Below are 16757 nucleotides of genomic sequence, written 5' to 3' on the forward strand. Positions count from 1 at the left end.
GTAGTGTATATATGTCCATGCCACTCTCTCACTTTGTCAAAGCTTATCCTTCCCCCTCCCCATATCCTCAAGTCCATTCTCTAGTAGGTCTGTGTCTTTATTCCCATCTTACCCCTAGGTACTTCATAACCTTTTTGTTTTCTTAGATTCCATATATATGTGTTAGCATACAGTATTTGTTTTTCTCTTTCTGACTTACTTCACTCTGTTTGACAGACTCTAGGTCCATCCACCTCACTACAAAAAACTCAATTTTGTTTCTTTTTATGGCTAATATTCCATTGGATATATGTGCCACATCTTCTTTATCCATTCATCTGATGATGGACACTTAGGTTGCTTCCATCTCCTGACTATTGTAAATAGAGCTGCAATGAACATTGTGGCACATGACTCTTTTTGAATTATGGTTTTCTCAGGGTATATGCCCAGTAGTGAGATTGCTGGGTTGTATGATAGTTCTAATTTTAGTTTTTTAAGGAACCTCCATACTGTTCCCCATAGTGGCTGTATCAATTTACATTCCCACCAACAGTGCAAGAGGGTTCCCTTTTCTCCACACCCTCTCCAGCATTTATTCTTTGTACATTTTTTGATGATGGCCATTCTGACTGGTGTGAGATGATATCTCATTGTAGTTTTGATTTGCATTTCTCTAATGATTAATGATGTTGAGCATTCTTTCATGTGTTTTGTTGTCAATCTGTATATCTTCTTTGGAGAAATGTCTATTTAGGTCTTCTGCCTGGTTTTGGATTGGGTTGCTTGTTGTTTTGTTATTGAGCTGCATGAACTGCTTGTGAATTTTGGAGATTAATCCTTTGTCAGTTGCTTCATTTGCAAATATTTTCTCCCATTCTGAGGGTTGTCTTTTTGTCTTGTTTATGGTTTCCTTTGCTGTGCAAAAGCTTTTAAGTTTCATTATGTCCCATTTGTTTATTTTTGTTTTTATTTCTATTTCTCTAGGAGGTGGGTCCAAAAGGATCTTGCTGTGATTTATGTCATATAGCATTCTGCCTATGTTTTCCTCTAAGAGTTTGATAGTTTCTGGCCTTACATTTAGGTCTTTAATCCATTTTGAGTTTATTTTTGTGTATGGTGTTAGGGAGTGTTCTAATTTCATACTTTTACATCTACCTGTCCAGTTTTCCTAGCACCATTTATTGAAGAGGCTGTCTTTTCTCCACTGTATATTCTTGCGTTCTTAATCAAAGATAAGGTGACCATATGTGCGTGGGTTTATATCTGGGCTTTCTATCCTGTTCCATTGATCTATATTTCTGTTTTGTGCCAGTACCATACTGTCTTGATTACTGTAGCTTTGTAGTCTGAAGCTACAGTATAGTCTGAAGTCTGGGAGCCTGATTCCTCCAGCTCCATTTTTCGCTCTCAAGATTGTTTTGGCTATTTGGGGTCTTTTGTTTTTCTATACAAATTGTGAAATTTTTTGTTCTAGTTCTGTGAAAAATGCCAGTGGTAGTTTGATAGGGATTGCACTGAATCTGTAGATTGCTTTGGGTAGTAGAGGCATTTTCACAATGTTGATTCTTGCAATCCAAGAACATGGTATATCTCTCCATCTATTTGTGTCATCTTTAATTTCTTTCATCAGTGTCTTATAATTTTCTGCATACAGGTCTTTTGTCTCCTTAGGTAGGTTTATTCCTAGATATTTTATTCTTTTTGTTGCAATTGTAAATGGGAGTGTTTTCTTAATTTCACTTTCAGATTTTTCATCATTAGTGTATAAGAATGCCAGAGATTTCTGTGCATTAATTTTGTATCCTGCTACTTTACCAAATTCATTGATTAGCTCTAGTAGTTTTCTGGTAGCATCTTTAGGATTCTCTATGTATAGTATCATGTCATGTGCAAACAGTGACAGCTGTACTTCTTCTTTTCCAATTTGGATTCCTTTTATTTCTTTTTCTTCTCTGATGGCTGTGGCTAAAACTTCCAAAACTCTGTTGAATAAGAGTGGTGAGAGTGGGCAACCTTGTCTTGCTCCTGGTCTTAGTGGAACTGGTTTTTTAATAGCATGTTGTGTAGTCTCCATGTGTTTGTTCTTTTCCCATTTTTCTTTCTGTAGTTGATTTCTAGTTTCATATTGTTTTGGTCATAAGAAATACTTGATATAATTTCTATCTTAAATTTAATGAGACTTTATTTGTGGCCTAGCATGTGATCTGTCCTGGAGAACATTCCATGTGCACTTGAAAAGAATATGTAATCTGCTGGTTTTGGATGGAATGTCCTGTAGATATCTATTAAGTCCAACTAGTCTATATTGTCATTTAAATCCACTGTTGTCTTATTATCTGTCTGGATGATATGTCCATTGATGTCAGTGGAATGTTAAAGTCCTGTACTATTATTGTATCTTTGTCAAATTCTCCCTTTATGTCTGCTAGTATTTGCTTTATATATTTAGGTGCTCCTATGTAGGTGCATATATGTTAACAATTGTAATATCTTCTTGTATTGATCCCTTTATCATTATACAATGCCCTTGTCTTTTGTTATAGTCTTCATTTTAAAGTCTTTTTTGTCCTTTATGAATATTGATATCACCACTTTCTTGTCATTAATGATTTCATGAAATATCATTTTCTATCCCCTCTCTTTTGTTCTGTGTGTATTTGGCCTGAAGAGATTCCCTTATAGCAGCATATTGAACAGTCTTGTCTTTTAATCCAGTCAGCCACCCTATGTCTTTTGATTGGAACACTTAGTCTCTTGACATTGAAAGTAATTATTGATAGGTATGTACTTATTGCCATTTTATTACTTGTTTCCCACTTGTTTTTATAGTTCTTCTCTGGTCACTTCTTCTTTTTGTTTCTCCCATTGTGATTTAATCATTTTCCTCAGTACTATGCTTGGGTTCCTTTCTTTTTGGTTTTTGTGTGTCTTTACCATGGCTACCATGATTTGTGGTTACCATGGGGTTCAAGTATACTGACCCATAATTATATCTATGTGACTTAAACTGATAGTCATTTAAGTTTAAACACATTCTAAAAGATCTACATTTTTTACTCCCCTCCCCAACATTTTGTGTTTTTTTAATCATATTTTATATCTTCATGCTTATCCCTTTACTGTTAATTGTCTTTATACTTGATTTTACATTTTTTCTTCTTTTAATCTACGTGCTTGCTTATTTAATTGATCTTAAATCCTTACTATATATTTGCCTTTCTTATTTGGGAATTTACGTTTCCTATAGATTCTTACTTCTTTTCTATTTAGAGAAGACCCTTCAACATCTCTTTTAAAGTAGGCTTAGTATTGCTCATTTCTTTTAGTTTTTGCTTGTGTGAGAAGTTCTTTATCTCTCCTTCTAGTCTAAATGATAACCTTGCTGAGTAGAGTGTCCTATAGGTTGCAGCTTTTTCCCTTTCAGGACTTTGAATATATCTTGTCATTACCTTCTGGCCAGCAATGTTTCTGTGAAGAAATCAGCTGATAGCCTTATGGGGGTTCCCTGGTAACTGACTATTTTTCTCTTGCTGCCTTTAGAATCCTCTTTCAGTTTTGACATTTTAATTATGTGTCTTGGTGTGGTGTGGGTCTGTTTGGGTTCATCTTATTTGAGACGCTCTGTGCTTCTTGTACCTGGATATCTGTTTCTTTCTTCAGGCTTGGGAAGTTTTCAGCCATAATTTTCCATCTTCTCTCTCTCCTCTCATTTTGGGACCCCTATAATGTGAAAAATTCCACACACACATGCACACACACACACACACACACACGTATATATACTTTTTGCTGTTCTGATTGTGATTTCCATTTTCTATCTTCCAGATCACTAATGTGTTTTTCTGTATCACCTAGTCTGCTGTTAATACCTTCCAGTGTGTTTTTCATTTCAGTTATTGTATTCTTCAGTTCTGACTAGTTCTTTTCTTATATTTTCTAATTCCTTGTTAAAATTCTCTCTGTGTTCATCTATTCTTTTCCCTAATTCAGTTAGCTTTCTTATTACGAATGCTTTGAATTTTTTATCTAGTAAGTTATTTATGTTCCATTAGCTGTTTTTTCAGGGCTTTTTTCTTTCTCTTTCAATTGAGACAAATTCTTCTGTCTTCTCATTTTGCTTATCTTTCTCTGTCTCTATGAAATTAGGTGAAACAATTACCTATGGTGGTTTCAGAGGGATGTCCTTATGTGGGAGTATCCCTATACAGTCTACAAGGCCCCAGTGGCTTTGGTGGCAGAGCTGGATTTGATGTGAGCACAAGTCACACCTTTCCTCAGAGTGTGCTGGTAGCTGTCACCTTGATAGGAGGTGGGGCTGGAGATGGAGATGCTAGGGCCAGAGCAATGTGTGAGTCAGGGCTTCCCCTCTGTTCAGTGGTCATCACCACCCTATTGGGAGCAGGGTCAGGTCCCAAGGCGCTGGAGCAAAAGCCCTGAGGGTTGGGTCTGAGCTGGCTCAGTTCCTTTTAAGTGTGTGCTCTTTTCCCTCCCAGCACTGGCACCTTCACCCGAGTGGAGCAATGCTGGAGAAAGAGGGGCTGGTGTGGATATTCAACAGTGGTGGGGGCATGGGCTGCGGTAGTCTGATTGCCATCAGAGATCTGATCTGCCCCTGATGCTCCACTTGTGCAACTGCCAGTAACAGCTGCCCCCTGTGCTCAGATGCCACTTAGGGTTTGAGTCACCATAACATCTTTTTTTTATTGACGTATAGTTGATTTACAATGTTTCAGGTGTAATATACACACACACACACACACACACACACACACACACACACACACACGTTCTTTTTCAGATTCTTTTCCAGTATAAGTTGGTACACCATAGCATCTTACAGCCAAGCTTTTTCCTTGTTGTGGCAGCCCTTAGTCCCATGTGGCGCTGCCATATGAGGCAAACTGTGCTGGAGCATTTGCTTGGCTCAGGCTAGGATGCATGCCAGAGTGGTCACAGGAAACCAGTCAGCCAGCTGGGTGGTTTCAATCCACCCTTTCTGCCCTGCTTTGGGAGCTAGCAAGTTTTCACGGCCTCCTCCCAAGCAGAGTCCAGGCATCCCACAGCTGTCCTATTAGTCCCACTGGTCCTTCAACCAGCCAAGGGGGCTCATCTTCCCTTTGTTGGACCCAAGGTCTGTGGCACCCAATCTGTGGCTCAACCCACCACTCCCCAGGGAGGATCTCTACCTGTGTAATCCCCTTTCTCTTCTGAGTCCCCTCCTAGGGGCACAGGTCCCAACCTGATCGATTCTCTTCCCTTACTATCTGATTCTATGTGGATCTTTCTTACAGCCTTGGGCATATAGGAGTCTTTCTGCCAGTCTCCTGTTAGTTTTCAGTGAGAATTGTTCCACATGTAGATGTATTTTTGATGTATTCATGGGGGAAGGTGAGTTCCACTTCCTCCTACTCCTCCATCTTGAGTCCCTCCAAGTCTAAGTTTCTTACAGCCCTCCTGTTAGTCCCACTGGTTTTCTAACAAGCTAAGGGGACTTGTGTTCCTGATGTCAGATTCCAGGGCTGTGGTGCCCAATATGTGGCTGGAGCTGCTCACTCCCCAGGGAGGCTCTCTGTCTTTGTAATCCTCTCCTTCTTTTGTGTCCCCTCCCAGGGGCACAGGTCCCAACCTGATCACTTCTCTTCCCTTCTTATCCAATTTTGTGTGGATCTTTATTACAGCATTGGTTGTACAGGAGTCTTTCTGCCAGTCTCCAGTTAGTTTTCAGTGATAACTTCTCCACATTTAGTTGCATTTTTGATGTGTTCATGGGGGGAATTGAGTTCCATGTCCTCCTAATCTGCCATCTTGATATCTTCCCCCAGGAAGTTTGAACTTCTATCTAAAAGAAATAAGAATTATATAAGGATTTTTCTTATCATGAAATTTTCAAATATATAGGAAATTTTAAATGGTAGCTTCTACCATTAATATTTCACTATACTTTATCACATATCTATCCATCTATCTATTCTTCTATCTAATAGAAAGGTTTAAAACAGAATATTTACATGTTATGTGGAGAAAAAATTGAAGGAATAAAGACTAGAGGCAAGGAAAAAAGATAGGCAGTGATGTAATTGTCTAGGCAAAAGATGATGGTGATTTGGACTGGTGAAGTGGTAATAGGAATAAGAAGAAGTGGACATAGTTAAAACATATTGAAGAGATAGAATCATCAGGACTTGGTAGATGTTTGAATGTGGGGGGTGATGGAGAGGGATGAGTATAAGTTGTAGTTAGGAGTACAGACTCAAGAGCCAGACTACCTGAAATCAAATCCTGGCTGTGACATCTATCAGCTGTCCCTTCCCTATGCCTCAGTTTTCTGTACTGTGAAATGGGGATAATAATCCTTATTTCATAAGATTGTTATAAGGGTTACCTGAAAAAATATATATGTATCTTAGAACAGAACCTAGCACATAGTAAATTCTATATAAGTGGATACCATTATTATATTTAACATTATATATAAGAGGTGACCCTCTGGTTGGAAAGATGTGGGTTCAAATCCCAGATCTATTATTTACTAGCTATGTAATATGAGATTGGTTTTTCATTTGAAACATGGAACAAATAGTAACTCCTTCATATGAGTTTTTGAGTATTAATTTAAATGAGAGGAAACAATATACGTCTTATTTTTAGAATGACCACAGATCTAAGATTATCTGTGGAGATCTTCCACAAGAATTCTTTAATTGTGATTATTTTCAGAGAGACAGTTGGGTTGCTGGTAAAGCATCAGTAGGAAGTAATGAGGGGGGTGAGGATGGGTAGCACACTATGTCACAGTGCTAAGATTCCAGGGCTCAACACTCCTTTTCCCCCTAGGCTGCTGCCATCCAACACTTAGAATCTGCAACCACTGAGTTGAACAAAATCCTGAAGGCCAAGTACCCGACAGAGATGATCATTGCAACCAGGTCAGTCTTCCTTTGGCTCTCTACCTTTGGGATGTTTTTGCCCCTCATGGGCTGTTCCTCAGTCAGAGATGGGGCTCATTTTAATAGCTTGGGGGGTTGAGGCCAAGGAAACCATATGTTTACCTTCCCAAATCAAATTTCTTCCAACTCGAACCTCCTGAATAGAAAGTTTACGAGGGAAAAAAAAAAAAAAGATGAGATTGGGGTGAGGGCTCTTGCTACTCCAAAAAGACAAAATTGTAAGCCACAGATTTGGAAGAAGCGTTACAGAAGGGAAACACGACATTCCATACCATTCAAGAGCATAGCATAGCTCCCTACAGTAGGGAGACCTTGTTTTCCATTTAATACCTGGAAAATTCTCTGTGGTACCTGCTACAGCTGCTTTCTCATAGCTGAGCAATACATTCTCCCCTTCTAAATACATGGGTCATTCATTCCTCCTGGGACTCTGGTGGGTTCCTTCCAAATCTACCACATTCTCTTTTGAGAAACAGTCCCTACAGGGAACATCGTCCCAAAGTCATTATGTTTGTACTAAATTAGCCAGGCCCTTGAACCATAGCTGATTTGACCCAGGGTGAAATCCTGACCCATGTTGGACTGACTGAATTCTGTTTCCTGGAAATTTGGAATTTGGGCTAAGAAATGCTAGTTAAATTCTCTTAGGTACTGGCATATTTCACCATATGCACATGAAGAATCAGAATAAACAAAGAGGGGAGAGGGAGTGGGGGGAGAGGGACAAAGAGAGGGAGGGAGGAGAGATCAGGAAAGAGAGAGGGAGAAGGAAGAGGAGGAAGATGGAAACTAATGACATTATAGGAGAGAAGGTCTCTGGACCTCATGGTCCATGTCACATTGTGTCATCTATCTTATATTTCCAGATTCCTGTGCTCAGCAGTGGAAGATTTTGTAGTTGATATTGTAAAGGCCTGGAGCCGGATAAAACAGAACAATACAGCAATAGAGTCTGTGATTTTGAAAGTAAGTTTCCATCCTTTTTTCTTGTACTCTTTGTGGTGCCAGGGCCCCACTTTTAATAAAAGCAAATATGCCTCTCACTGGGAATTGTAAAAGAGCAAGGAGGAGCAGCTGGTAAGCCTCCCTGATGGGGGAAATCCTCATCAAACTTCCACCTTTCACCAAATGAAGAGTGGCACTATACATGCTTATCCATGTACCATGTACCTAAGCATATGCCAAGCATCTGTCCACACCGAGACAGAAGCGTACACCAACATGTATGCACATGGTTGTATACCAGAACATTCTTGAAAATACATACAAATACATGCTAGAAATACACCCACAGTCACCTCTATAACAACCACAGTAACAATAACAGCTAACAATTATATAGCACTTACTCTGTGCCAGGAACTGTTCTAAGCACTTATAATGTATTAACTTATTTAATCTTCACAACTACCCTAGAATATAAAAGCACAAATAGATTAAGTGACTTGCCTAAGTTTACAAACTATTAAGTGATGGAGCTGGGAATCAAGCCATAATCATGTAGTACACCCCCAAACATACACACAGACAAAGGCAGACACCAGGCACCCATGCAGAGCCACATCCACATTCATAGGAGCATGCCCATGAAAACACCAATCCAGAAATGTTTATCTTTCCTTAGTTTTGCCATATTACACATCATTTTACAGGCCACTCTGACATGAGAAAGACTAGGCAACATATATTGATGCCTGCAGCTGTTCTGTAACAAATAGTGTCTCTTTGACCTCCTAACACCCTTTGGCTATCTTATCACATCTACCCAAGCAGTTCTTTCCCTAAACTTTCATCTCCCCACATGTAGCTTTCTATGCTCAGTGTTTCCAGCCAACTAGTACCCCTCCCTACCTCTCCCATACCATCTGACTCCTCATTCTGTCCTTTCAGGCACAAATCCCTCATAACAATGCCCTGTCTCCTTCCCCATATAGAGCGACTTAATGTATGACAAGCTCAGTGTCCTGATTGATATCCTTGCTGAGGATGCAGCAGTTGAGAAGAGTACGACAGCACATGCAGACAGTGCCAAGGCAGATGGAAAGCCCTTCATCCCTCAAATAGACCACATAGCCAAGTGCAAGTTGGAGCTGGCCACAAAGGCCCAGAATCTCCAAAAGTCCTTGAAACTCATCATATTCCAAGTTGAACAAGGTAAAGGCCCCAGGGTTGTGGTGATTGAGGCAGGGGAAAGAGAAGGTTCCTGTGGGTAGTTTAATGGTCTCCCTCGCTCTGGGTCTACTATTTGACAACACTACCAAAACTTGACTAGATTCTGCATTCATAAAGCATCCAAAGTCCATCCTCAGTCTCCACTGATTTGAAAAGCCTCAGTCCTGATAAGCTGCCCCTTTGGCTCCTCCTACCTCCCAGGCACTCAACTCTTGCTACTTATTTATTTTTGGAACTAACAATCATCCTAAACAATTACAGCTGCTAAGTGGCTTTGCTCAAAGGTCTGTCAGCTTCAACCTCCAGCCATGGAATCTTTTTCCACCTGCTTCTGTCTCCTTCCAACCACTGAGCCTATGATGATTTTAGAAAGAAAATAGTGTTCATCTCTGCATGTCTTGCACAGTATTAATCAGGCACAAGGGCTCTGAGAGTGGTCCTGGCAGCTCTAGCACTGATTGCCATTTCCCATAACTCATGACAATCTGCAAGCTTCCAACTCAGTAAGAAAACTCTTTCAACTCCTCCAACTTCTTACTTTAACATTTTGGTTCCCACTTCTTCTCCACAATGCTTCTTTTAAAAACAGATCAGAAAATATAACACCAAGTGTGTTCTACCTGAGCTATTGGAATTGAACAGAAGTCCATGTAGCAGGGAAGTCCTTTTGGCTGGCCTTTGACCTTTAGCTACAATACCTTCTCCTGCCTTGATACTTTTAGGTACAACCTCAGCCAAGTTTCTAAGAAAGAAAGGAAATAACCCTTCTGCACTGTGAAATCATTAAACAGCCAGTTTGCCTCTATTTCTGTAGGTAGTTTCCAAGTAGCAGGGATCAGATTAATCTGATGTAGCCATAACCCTGTCACAACTAATCCTCAGCCTGCTCCATCAATACATAAATCAGATTTAGAAGTGCAACCTGTGGCCCTGGGACAGAGAAAGGCTCCCCTGGCAGCACAGGGATTGAACCTATGAGCTTTGGCATAGGCTGAGCACCTGAGCTATACAATATATAGGCTGGTAAAAGAAAGGAGATTTCTCAAATATTCTGGGTATTGGTGAGACATTTGCTTGAAAGAACGGCCTGGTCCTAGAGGCTTAAGTTGAGAACAAAGGTCATGTGAGTAAATGAATTAACAAAGAGGCGAGAATGGAGGTAGAAGAACAGAAAGTTTCCCACCCTGCTCCCCCTACCCCTGGCCCCAAGCTTCTACTCACAGCCACATTTACTGGACGATAGGAAAAGAGTAACAAGTAAAACAGAGAAAGCTCAGGCACGGATGTGAAGAGACATGGCAATACTGTAAGAAAGCTGAAACCACAAACAGCATCATGGAGGAGATGTGATGATCAAATGGGAGTCTCCATTTGTCTCCCCACACACTGACTGGTATTAACTGAACAAAAGAGATGCTCAAGAAATGTGACCAACCCTCCCTCCCTCCTTTCCTCCTTTTCTTCCTTCCTTTCCTTCCTCTCCTTCCTTCCTTCCCTCCTTCCTTCCACTTTTTCTCTATAGTTCTTGATGAGCAAAGCCGACAGACAATATCAGTCAAGAACTTTAGTTCAACTTTCTTCCTGGAAGATGACTCAGAAGATATTAACCAGATGAGCCCAAGACACCGTAATGATCTTTCTCTTCTCCTTCCTTTACTCTAAGCTTCATCTCTGTCTTCTAGTTCCCAGAGAATAAAGATGTATTTTCATGCATCTTCCTTTAGCCATAATCCTACTCTGCAGTAGATATCCCTCCCTCTTCTCCAGAAACCTCACACTATAAGACCCCATGCCTATGTCCAGAAGTAATGACCCCATTAGATACTTTGAAAAGGCTGGCCTGATGAAACCCAAGATTTGAAGCTGTTTCACTGCCAGCAAGCAAGCAGCCCAGCCTTACTATTCTGTCAGTGGAAGTCCCTGTCCATCCAAGATGATCCCTCTTTGGAATGAGAACCCTGAATATTATCGAGGAGAAAGTCATTGAGCTTGATTCTGCTCCAACAGAGAAAGTGGGGTGAAATACAAGTGGGGGGAAGGGCTTTCTTGTTTGTATCTGACACCAAGGTGACATCTTTTGTGTCTAGGTTCTCGTCTTGGTACTCTGTCTTCTATATCTTCTCTCAAAAGTGAAGACCTGGATAACCTCAATTTGGAGCACTTATATTTTACACCTGAAACTATGTAAGTATTTAAGCCTATAACCTTCCTATGGCTTCTCCCTTTCTCTGGTTAAGAGAATAGTCTAAGGATACCCAGAGTCAAATGCTGACTATACTTACTAGTTGTGTGACCTTACACAAGTAATTCAACCAAACCTCAGTTTCCTCATGTATAAAATGGAGATAATTGTAGAACTTGCCAGATAGGTTTGCTGTATTTATTGAGTTTATATATCCAAAGTACTTGCATTGGGCAGTGTTTGGCACCCATAGTTAGGTGCTATATGTGTTAGTTGTTATTATTTTTTTTAATTAAAACAACTTCATTTCATTTCAAAGAACCTGTTTTTCACTGTTGCCTTTAACAGTAAATGATTGGAGTTGCTAAGAAGTAAGTGGGCATTGAGGGGACTAGCTAGCAAATCTAAAGACATCTGTCTCAATAGCCCTACCTCTTTAGAATATTCCCAGTAGCCAAGTTCCATCACATTCACTTATTTTGAGTTCCATTAAGAAAATCAGTTACATCAGTTAGAGAATCCCCAATTTCTGGACTGTGGTCAAGGAAGACAAATCTCATGTGAGAGATGTAGGGTCAGTTTAGTAATGAATAAAAAAAATCTGTGGTTAAGTAGCTAAATTGTACCTATTTTCAGTTACTCAAAAGAAGGACACAGCTAGCAATTATTTAAGTTTTCTGCAGCTTCCCAGTTATTCCTATATTCAACTCCCATTCCCTTCCACTTTACCATTGGATTAAGCTCATATATGAGGCCTCAATGGACCTACCTAATGAGTTTTGATCAATGGTATGCTGGAAAATGTTTAACAACCAGCTCTCTGTGGGGAGGAAAGCCCTGATTTATTCCTGGTGTAAACCTTTCCATCATGGCCTATTTCAAGCTACTGATATAATGTCATTGAATGCAGAGTTGGGAATTACAGGCATAATCAGCTTACATAAACTGGTATGAACTGGCTCCAACACACCACTGGTTTTAATGGATGGATGCAGAAGAATAAAACAAACTGCTTGGTTTTGTTGTTGTTGTATATATATCTACCCTCTTTTAACAGTTCTTTTTCCTTCAAATGTATGGTCACTTTGCCCTTTGATGTTAAAGTGCTACAAAGGAGTTCAGACATCTCTGGAAACAGTAATACAGACTTTACTCTCATCATATATTTTTATCTGAGATACTTAAATCTTCTTTCTTTATGAGAATAAGTCAATGACTCTTATTTCCCTTTATTTTATGTGGAGAAGATAATGGCCACTCATATCTGACAGCCTCCAAAGATGACTTCTTTATTATGAATCCCAATTCCACTGAATCCGCCCAACTGGCTAAGTGTCCTCTCTTACAGCTAACAAGTTAGTAGTTAACACAATAGGACATCTACATGTGCCTCTCAAGAACATTAAGCCTTGTGCCCAGTGTAGAGGGGGACTTCTCTCAGTGGTTGTTGATCACGCAGATAAAGTCTGCAGCCCAATGATAACAGCACTTCTTTCCTGCACCAGTGTCTATTCTCTTCTTCCTTTTGGCTAATTTCAGACGCTTCAAAGAAAGGTGTGTCATGAACAACTATTTTGGAATTGGACTAGATGCTAAAATTTCTCTGGAATTCAACACCAGAAGAGATGAACACCCAGGACAATACAAGTAAGGAAAAGAAACTCCCCTCCCTACATACAAACACACAATCACAATATACACACGTATTCCCACATCCCCTACCTTACAGACAAGAAACAGAAAGAGTCCGTCCTTTGGAAGTAAAACACATTAGTCCCAAGGTTAGTCTAGTGGGATATCTTGCCCCAAATATTGACCAGATCTGTGATGACGCTGCACTGGCATCCTGAACTTGGAGCTGCTTTCATAGTCTTGACCTGTGTTCAGCTAACTGTGTTACTGTTACTGAAAACAGATTACATTGACTCAGTTCAGCCAATTGCCTATCTTTGTTCTGTCTCCAAGAACTTGATGAGGTCCTAGTAGTGGTTTTAGGTCTGTTCTTGCTTGGCAAGGCTGCAAAGTATCAAAGATCGCCCTACTGGTTCTTAGTGCTCCTAACTTGGTTCCCCAGGACCTACTGATTTTACCCCATCTTGTTTGGTCTGCTTGGCACCTTCTGGTACTTTTGTGCTACAGACATACACTAAGGCAGCCTCAGAGTTCTTGTGGTAAATTTAAATTACGAGTAAAAAGAAGCACACCCTCCACCCATCATCACCATCCCCTGCCCACCTGCCACCAGAACTTCTTTCTCAGAGCAGGCCTGGGCTGAGGAACAAGTACTTTATCAGATGTGTCTTGCAAATATTGCTTCCCAGTTGCTTGTCTTTTTTGTTATTATTGCTTGTCTTTTCATTTTTAATGGTCCCTTTTGAAATACAAAAGTGTTGAATTTTGATGAGTTCCAATTGATCAATTTTTTTTTTACAGACCATGCTTTTGATGCCATGTTTAAGAAATCTTTGCCTAACCCAAGATCTTAAAAATTTGCTGTTTTCTTCCAAAATTTTTGGTTTTGCTCTTACATTTAAGTCTGTGATCTGTTTCGAGTTACTTTTTATATATGGTATTAGGTAAGAATCTGAGTTCTTCTTTTTGCACATGGATATCCATTTACCACAGCACCACCTTTTAAAACTATCCTTTCCCCCAATGAATTGTGTTGGCACCTTTGTTGAAAATCAATTGACCCTAAATGTAAGGGTTGTTTTCCTAGACTCTCACCTATGTTCCATTGATCTATGTGTCTATCCTGTGCAAGCACCGCGCTGTCTTGATAACTGTAGCTTTATAGTAAGTTTTGAAATTGGGAGATGAAAGTCCTCCAACTTTGTTCTTTTTTCAGAATTGTTTTGGTTGTTCTAGGTATTTTGCATTTCCATATAACCAAACTCCAATTTTTAATAGATAAGGAAACTGAAGTGCCCAGAGAACTTATGGTTTAAAACAGAGTGCAAATAATTTTGTGCTATGTGCTAGGCTTCTTACGTTTTAAAACCCACGCCCTGTGGTGGCTCATTTCTGTGGCTGTACTTTAAAAGCTCACAGTAAATTCTATCCAGCCTTTATAGTGATTGTTAAGTACCCTGCCTGTTTTTATCAGAGACTCTACAGTCAACAGGACCTTGTCCTTCCCACCTCCACCACAAGTCTCCTGATATCCTTGCCTGTCCCATATTCTCTCCACTGGCTCCTACTCTACAGTCTTCCTAGTAAGCTTATTTCTATTCTGTAGCATTGAATTAAGTGTTTAACATACAGGTCTTGGAAATCCCTCCACTTTGCCAGAAAAGTTATGCTTCAAAGAAACTGCAGTCTAAGAGTCACATGTTTCAAATGAAATTGATTCCAAGTGGCTGAAATCTTGAGCTCCCAGAGTGGCACTTGCCAGGGTAGCTGATGTGTACTAGCCAGTTATGCTCACAGCTTTTTATGAGCCTTACTTTCTAAATATAGCCTGTCTCTTCCAAGCCTGAACCAATATCAGAAGCAAGTAAAAATGACAAATCAATGGGATGCTGATGCCTCAAGGAGACCCAGGAACCCATTGCAGCTGGTGTTTGCATAAGGATACCAGTTACACTATCCTAGCATTCCCTCTTGTGTCCAGTTACCATTAAACATGACTCCTCTCTATAAGAAGGCACTTGACGAATAAGATGGTGTCTCCTCTTACTTTTCTTCATCCACTTATCTTTATATTATTCACCCTCTGACTACCTTTATCTCCCTGTAGTAGCCGCCTTAAGAACAAGATGTGGTATGGCCTTCTGGGAAGCAAGGAACTTTTTCAGCGCTCTTACAGGAAACTGGAAGAACGAGTGCACCTGGAGGTTAGTGGAAAAGAGGGTGATCCTTCCTGGGCATGAAGAAAGGAAATATCATGACCCTGGGAATCAACTTTCCTCTATATCCTTAGTTCTTCCCAAGCTTTTTTTTTTTTTTTTTTTTTTTTTGCGGTACGCGGGCCTCTCACTGCTGTGGCCTCTCCCGTTGTGGAGCACAGGCTCCAGACGCGCAGGCTCAGCGGCCACAGCTCACGGGCCCAGGCGCTCCGCGGCACGTGGGATCCTTCCCGGACCGGGGCACGAACCCGCGTCCCCTGCATCGGCAGGCGGACTCTCAACCACTGCGCCACCAGGGAAGCCCCTTCCCAAGCTTTAACTCTGATCCTCACTCATTGCTCGTGGTAGGAAATCATGAAGATAGATTTCCATTTTATGGATAAGAAAATAATAGCATGAAGGGAAGACAGAGCCCTTCCCCCATCTCTGTAAATGGCCCTTCACATTGGTATCTGAAGAGCCAGCCAATAAGGGCTACTCTTTTCTTTCAGTGTGATGGAGAAGCCATCTCCTTGCCAAACCTGCAAGGCATTGTAGTGCTCAACATTACCAGCTATGCTGGGGGTGTCAACTTTTGGGGAAGCAGCACAGCTACCACAGTGAGTATGGAACAAGGAACAGGGAGGAAGAAAGGCTTGACCCCTCTAAAGTCTATCAGAAAGGAGAGTTGAACTGACTGGAGTGTAGGGGAAGAGGAGGTGGGCTGGGGATCTTTATTGGCAGCAGCTGTATGATGAGGTGTTTTTTTTTTTTTTTTTTAAGGCAATTACCACCCCAGAGCACAAGAATCAACCAAAAACCTCAGGATCAGATAAATTCTTCGGTGTTGCCTGGACTTTGAATTTTCCATTCCTCACGTTTGAAAGATCCTTGAAAGGTTACCTAGGCCATGCCCTTTTCTCTAAGGAGGTCTGTCAATAAAATCTCCTGAGAAATTGGCCATGAATCCTTTCATCTGAGCTCACCCAAGAAGGCCATGAGACCAGTGGGACTGGCCTTGGGGATTTATGATGCTAGATTGGACAGGGAGAGAACCAGTTAAGAGTTGTGATCTCAAAAGGGACTGAGTTTTTATCTCAGTGCCCTTTTCCCAAGTTGGCTTCCTGACCACCTTCTTCTCCTTTTAATAATATAGTAGTTTCTCCACTCTTCATTAGCTAGAAAAATTCTCACCAGGAGCTTTCAAAGCATACCTGCTTGTGATAGGCAAGGTGTGGTTTCTCAAGGGTGAGATGTGTGACACAGTTCTTCCTCCTCAGGAATATGAGGCTCCTGCGATAGATGATGGGAAGCTAGAGGTAGTGGCAATCTTTGGTTCTGTACAGATGGCAATGTCCCGTATCATCAACCTGCATCATCATCGCATCGCCCAGGTAGGCACGGGCCTGGTGGGCAACAGAAAGGGTTTGAGCTCTGTGGCTACAATCCAGGATGTGGGGTAGTCTCAGGAATTAGCCAGGTATAAGAATGACAGGGTGGAGGGAGCACGTTATCTGGTGGGAAGCAAGGTACTGGCTGAAGTTGGAAACAGAGGTGGTAGGGACCAAAGGAGCAAAAAGCCCATAGCAAACATGTGTTTCCTCCCTGGGACAATCTGATTCACATTTTTGCCAGTCCTGTTCAGAT

General features: G+C 40.9%; 1 protein-coding gene across 1 annotated transcript in view; it reads left to right on the top strand.

Moving 5' to 3' along the window:
* DGKK (diacylglycerol kinase kappa) overlaps positions 1-16757 on the top strand; it is a 153223-nt gene that overhangs the window by 124850 nt on the left and 11616 nt on the right. Inside the window, exons 13-21 of the mRNA XM_033849703.2 lie at positions 6817-6908; positions 7796-7895; positions 8864-9083; positions 10624-10728; positions 11189-11285; positions 12823-12930; positions 15023-15119; positions 15623-15730; positions 16391-16504. Coding sequence (XP_033705594.1) covers positions 6817-6908; positions 7796-7895; positions 8864-9083; positions 10624-10728; positions 11189-11285; positions 12823-12930; positions 15023-15119; positions 15623-15730; positions 16391-16504 — 1041 coding nt within the window. The remainder of the gene's footprint in view (positions 1-6816; positions 6909-7795; positions 7896-8863; positions 9084-10623; positions 10729-11188; positions 11286-12822; positions 12931-15022; positions 15120-15622; positions 15731-16390; positions 16505-16757) is intronic.

The sequence above is a fragment of the Tursiops truncatus genome, chromosome X, assembly GCF_011762595.2.
Source record: "Tursiops truncatus isolate mTurTru1 chromosome X, mTurTru1.mat.Y, whole genome shotgun sequence".
Classification (NCBI taxonomy): domain Eukaryota; kingdom Metazoa; phylum Chordata; class Mammalia; order Artiodactyla; family Delphinidae; genus Tursiops; species Tursiops truncatus.